The sequence below is a fragment of the Notolabrus celidotus genome, chromosome 2, assembly GCF_009762535.1.
Source record: "Notolabrus celidotus isolate fNotCel1 chromosome 2, fNotCel1.pri, whole genome shotgun sequence".
Taxonomy (NCBI): Eukaryota; Metazoa; Chordata; class Actinopteri; order Labriformes; family Labridae; genus Notolabrus; species Notolabrus celidotus.
In genome coordinates this window covers 1,148,213-1,154,212 of record NC_048273.1, presented here as the reverse complement: position 1 = coordinate 1,154,212, position 6,000 = coordinate 1,148,213, and the positions used below count along the sequence as shown (strand labels likewise).

The 6,000-nt window shown below is 39.7% G+C and overlaps 1 protein-coding gene across 2 annotated transcripts in view; it reads right to left on the bottom strand.

Annotated features, from left to right (window-relative positions):
* The window catches only part of LOC117830732 (arf-GAP with coiled-coil, ANK repeat and PH domain-containing protein 2-like), a 62,347-nt gene that overhangs the window by 30,403 nt on the left and 25,944 nt on the right, over positions 1 to 6,000 (bottom strand). For both annotated transcript variants that reach the window (XM_034708993.1, XM_034709000.1), the window contains exons 7-8: positions 2,704 to 2,748; positions 2,528 to 2,623 (exon numbers count right to left, since the gene is read on the bottom strand). In XM_034708993.1, coding sequence (XP_034564884.1) covers positions 2,528 to 2,623; positions 2,704 to 2,748 — 141 coding nt within the window. The remainder of the gene's footprint in view (positions 1 to 2,527; positions 2,624 to 2,703; positions 2,749 to 6,000) is intronic.

Sequence of the window (6,000 nt, the reverse complement as noted above, 5' to 3'; positions counted from 1 at the left end):
CCTGCACAGCCGCTCCACCTTCTTCAGCTTCATGATGGATGGAGAAAAGAAAGAATCCCTTCTCCTCTTCCTGTCTCTGCGTCCCACAGCCCAGCCTCAGATCTTCCTTTCAGTCCAAAGAGCTCAAAGTCAGAGCGACAGGCTTAGAGTCCACACAGCGCCGTCATACTTCAGTTGTTCATCGCCTCGAAACCAACTCTCACTCTCCCTTCCTCTCCAGGAGAGAAAAGGTCTCAATCCTTTCAGTCTTTGGAGTGTTTGAGGCTTAAAGTCGATTCCTCTCCAGCTGCCGTCACATTCTTCTTCTTCTTTTTGCTTTGAGCAGATTACATTCTGCCTCTTATCCCTTCCAGAAATCAGCTGTCCTGTCTTCCCCTTTTCTGTTCACTGTTCGGTCCTTTCTGTCAGTTTCTTGATGGTGCAAACGTCAGACGGTTCCAGCTTCAGAGAAACTCTCCTCTTAAATCCAAACTAGAGGGCTGATGTCCCAACTCTTCAGGTCAGGCTTCCAGAGTGATTCAACATCAGGAAAACATGTTGCCCTTGACTGTCCTGCCCACGCAAGCTCCCAGTCTCCAAAGCTTCCTTATCTTGCACCAGATTCTGAAGAATAAACCGTCACTCAGGCTTCAGACAGCTCCATCCATCAGCTTTATATTCCACAGCTTCCAGTGTGGTGTTTCTTCAGAGTGTTGGCTCAGCTGACCATCAGCTCTATGAACGTAACTGTGGGAAAACCCTTTTCCAGCCCTCTGGCTGCTTTCTTCCTCATTCCTGCAGCTCCACAGTGATAATCATCTTAGAGTCACAGAGGGAAGGCTGTGTTTATCAGAGGACGCAAACAGACACACACAGAGCTGAAATATCAGTGGACCAAAAGATAGCAGGAGTCCCTCACGCACCGAGAGGAAAGGAAAACAAACCCGGAGAGGAGAGGAGGGTCGTCTAGAGTCGAGGTTAGAAGTTCAGAGTGGAGCTGCACAGATCCTGAATGACGACAGCTTCAACTAAAGAGTGTTTACACACAGCTTTAAGGTAACATAAAGTAGATCCCCTCTCACTGGGACACTGTTCAGGGAATCAAACCCTCATCCATACTATGAGACGTGTTTACTCATGACGGGCACCGGTATGTAAACTCACAACATTTGTTCTCTCTGAAAATAGATTCCTGTTTGCTTCTGTTTCCAGAGTTTAGACTTTATGTTCTGATAACACACAGACGCTGTCCAGGAGCAGGGCGCTGTTTATTTACACACAAAGACTTTCATTAAAAAAGGATAAAAACAGAGACATCCCAATTATTTTAGACTTCCTCACAACAAACAAAGGCAGCTTATCCTCTATCCTCTGTCCTCTGTCCTTTATCCTTTATCCTCTATCCTCTATCCTTTATCCTTTATCCTCTATCCTTTATCCTTTATCCTTTATCCTTTATCCTTTATCCTCTATCCTTTATCCTTTATCTTTTATTCTTTATCCTCTATCTTTTATCATCTTTTATCTTTTATGCTCTATCCTCTATCCTTTATCCTGTATCTTTTATCTGTTATTTTTAATCCTTTATCTTTTATCCTTCTTATTTTATCTTTTATCTTTTATCCTTTATCTTTTATCCTTTTTATTTTATCTTTTATCTTTTATTTTTAATCCTTTATCCTTTATCTTTTATCTTTTATCTTTTATTTTTAATCCTTTATCTTTTATCCTTTATCTTTTATTTTTTATCCTTTATCTTTTATCTTTTATCCTTTATCTTTTATCTTTTATCTTTTATCCTTTATCTTTTATCCTTTATCTTTTATCCTCTATCCTTTATCTTTTATCCTTTATCTTTTATCCTCTATCCTTTATCTTTTATCCTTTATCTTTTATCTTTTATCCTTTATCCTTTATCCTTTATCTTTTATTTTTTATCCTGTATCTTTTATCCTTTATTTTTTATCCTCTATCCTTTATCTTTTATCCTGTATCTTTTATCCTTTATCTTTTATCCTCTATCCTCTATCTTTTATCTTTTATCCTTTATCCTTTATCTTTTATCCTTTTTATTTTATCTTTTATCCTTTATATTTTATCCTTTATCCTTTATCTTTTATCTTTTATCTTTTATCTTTAACTTTGAATCTGATCTGTATAAAAACATTATTTTTTGTGTTGATATTAAAAACCACTTATCCTTCAGATTCAAAGAACTAAAGGGGAGATATTAAGAGAAAGGAGAAAAGGGTTCACATTATTTAAATATTAAATATGCTCCTGTACAGGGGAACGTATGGGGATGTAGCTTCATGCTGTATAAGTGAGACGCTGGGAGAGGAGGAGAATCAGAGGGAAGCACAGATCGGACAGCGGTGAACTCTACCCGTTGATATTTGACATGAAGTGTGAAGATTCAAGTTTTATGCTCTAACTTTAAGAATGAAAGATGTGAGTCAGACTGTGTGTGTGCGTGTGTGTGTGTGTGTGTGTGTGTGTGTGTGTGTGTGTGTGTGCATCAACATGTGGTGTATGGTGCAGTCCGTACCTGTCCTCCCAGCAGCTTCATTAGCGGCTGCAGTTCACTGAAGAGGTCGTATCCTTGGTGAAAAAACGTCAGGTGGGCGTACATGAAGGACAACATCTGTGAAGACAAACTCCACATTCAGAGAGGCTGTGGTGTTTCTGCAGTGATCGTTTCATGTGTTACAAGATCATACTCACAGATTTTAAGATTTCTGATCTTCTCTTGGATTGCAGCACATTGATCTGGAATCAAAGACAGGACAGTGAAAACGTCACGATGCAATCAATACATCAGAATCTATGTGCTAATGAAGGATCTAAACTCTGCAGCTATCAGTGACTCACAATAAGTCAAATTATTACATTCAGAAGAAGAAAATATCAGATAGCTACTCTTCCTGCCTGCACTTCTTCTGTGCACTCAGTGCAGGCAGGGTAAGCACATAAACATGGTCCACCTTTAGTTCAGATTAAGAAGCTCAGGGCCTTAATGACAGAAAGGTGGTTAGTAATCAGTAACAAGGATGCTCCTCTCAGAAACACTGTCTCCTTAGTCCTAATGCATCAGGAGTGAGCAGCCAGGAGTCCATCTTGGTTTTATCATGGGGTGATTTTAAGAGTTGGATAATTCAGCATACTCTAAAGGAGAGAGTCCAACTTAAAGAAGGAGAGTAATAAGAAAAGCTCCTCATCATGGAGAGGTAAAGAAGCACCAGGCTTTAAAACAATGGTAGAGACAGTATCTTCTCAAAGAGAGAATGAGGTTGATTCAGTGAAAGGTCAAATGGGCAGTAATTCCAAGTTCTTGCAGCAGGGGGCGCTGCAGGTCTTTGCAGCTTTAAAGGATTTTGTTGCATGTATTTTTCTTTGCTGCAGGCTTTGCAGCCTTCTGTCTCCCCTTTTCTTTTCATGTGTGTGTGTGTGTGTGTGTGTGTGTGTGTGTTTTTGCAGACTCTTTGTCATCTTCTGTTAATACACAAAGTCTGCTAATCAGACCCTGGAGGTTATTTCAGGTTAGAGTTGGAGAGATAAGTTAAAGAGACACACCTTCAGCCTAACAGGAAGTAATGAGTGCTGTGTGTCAGTGGAGTCCTGGACTGGGCGTGGTGGGTTCCTCAGACTACTACAGAAGGCGAAGCAGCTTCTGAATGAAGTTTCTGGATTATCTTAGGTTTAATGGTTTTTACTTTTGCACTCATGAACAGAAGGACGACACACGTTGACCCACAGAAGAGTGAAAGTTGAATTCCTTGTTGTGGTCTGCAGTTTTTTGGCAGTAAGGAGGTTTTCCTTGGCAACAGAAAACCACTCTTGTGTTTATATACAAATAGAAATCCCAGCAGGGAAGGAAGCTTAATTTTCCATCTTCTAACCACGGCGGTTGATGCATCACAACTTTTACAAGCCCCCTCCTTCTCTCCATTACAGTCAATTAGTAGTTTTGACTGGAGTAGTACCTCTGAGCAATGGTTAGTTTAACCAGCAAAGTTCATTATGGTGACAACAAACACTCCTGCCAAAAGCAAAATGTCTGAGTGTTTGGTGAAGTTGTGGTGATTCCACACTCGCAGGAGGGCAAGGTTTAAGATTAAAGTGGTCCCTTTTTAGGCAGGGAACATTTTAGGTTTGTTCTGTTGACATTAAAACTATCTTTACAAAGTGTTAACTTCTGCTTCTGCTGCACCGAACGGAGGAAGTGATAACATATTGGTCGAGTCAGGCGGCCTTATCTTTATGAATTATACTGCATGATGTTCTTTCACGTCTAACATTTAAGGCCTGATCAAAAGGTCAGTGTTTTATACTCCTGATCCACGTGACACCGCAGGGTGAGAGGACATGCTTTATGCTTTAACTGTCATTAATGCAGGACTGGTTTATAACCTCTCATATATTCCCTTCTTCCTTCACCCTCTCACACTGTGAGCACCGTATGATTCAGAACAGAACGCCATAAAGACACTCTAAAGGGACAAAATAATAATAATAATAATAATGATTATTGTATTTGTTTACCAGGTTACAAAGTGCTTTACATGGGCAGCAAAATAAAACAGGCAGATCATAAAAACACTCAAGATAAAGGAATAAGATATATTTTAAAAGACATCAAATTCCCCTAAAAGAACTCTAAAGGAATAACATTATTTTAAAATGTGTTTCTCAAGGCGGTTAAAATAAAATAAAGTCAAATCAAATTCAGATCAAATCTGGGAAGGCTCTGAGATAAAAGTCTATTTTAAGAAGGGATTTAGAAGAGCTCACTGACTCAGCAGACCTGATCTCCTCGGGCAGATGGATCCAGAGAGTCTGACCCCTCACTGTGAACACTCTGTCCCCCTTTAGTTTTTATTTTAGTGGTATGACAGTCTAAATTTAGTCCCTAATTTAGTTCCTAAATAGTCTAATATGTTCCTGTCAGTGGAAGTCTACAGTGAAAGGCGTGCAGTCTATGGATATCAATGAAATCATCTCTCACATGATTAAAAATGATGGCAAATTAATTATAGAATAATGCAACCACAGATGTACAGCACTTCACTTTATTAGTTCAAGAAGAAGAAGAAGAAGAAGAAGAAGAAGAAGAAGAAGAAGAAGAAGCAGAAGAAGAGAAGAAGAAGAAGAAGAAGAAGAAGAAGAAGAAGAAGAAGAAGAAGAAGAAGAAGAAGAAGAAGAAGAAGAAGAAGAAGAAGAAGAAGAAGAAGAAGAAGAAGAAGAAGAAGAAGAAGAAGAAGAAGAAGAAGAAGAAGAAGAAGAAGAAGAAGAAGAAGAAGAGAATGATAAAAATGTTCTCAAATGTTGAATGGGGATGTGTTTTTTTAACCTTGTCAGGTCACACAGTCATGTTGGAATAATGTTCCAGGACTGGAAAACTGGTCAACTGTTTTCCAGGTTTTCCAGGACGCGTGGGAACCCTGGTATTAAACGGTCTGCTGTATAGCTCAGAGTAAGACCATGCAGGGCTTTAAAAGTAACCAGTACAATCTTAAAATCAATTCTAAAGCATACAGGGAGCCAGTGCAAGGAAGGTTCTGGTTTAAACCCTGGCAGCTGAGTTCTGTACAGTCTGGAGATGATAGAGGGATCTGTTGTGCAGGCAGTAAAAAGACTGTTCCAGTAGTCCAGGTGTGAGGAGATAAAAGCATGTTAAATCATCTCAGTGTCTTTAAAAGTTAAAACAGACCGAGTTTTAGAAATGTTTCTGTAAAAAGAGCTCAAATCTGTCTCAAAGCTTGTCTGCCCGCTGCAGGAGAGAGCAGCGTTTGAAAAGTGCTGACAGTACTGAAACATGTGAGCCATTAAATCAGCTGTGCTAGCAGTTAGCCTAAAGATTCCCTCTAAGCAGACCGACAGGCCAGAGAAACACTCACAGCCTGGCTCTCTTTATGAGAGAGAGTTTACTGCCAACCCTGCTTTCAAACCTCCTCTTGGTTTCTTTTCTAAATCTAATTCTGGAGCTCGCACTGCCTCCACCGTATCGTCTGCTCCTTTGGA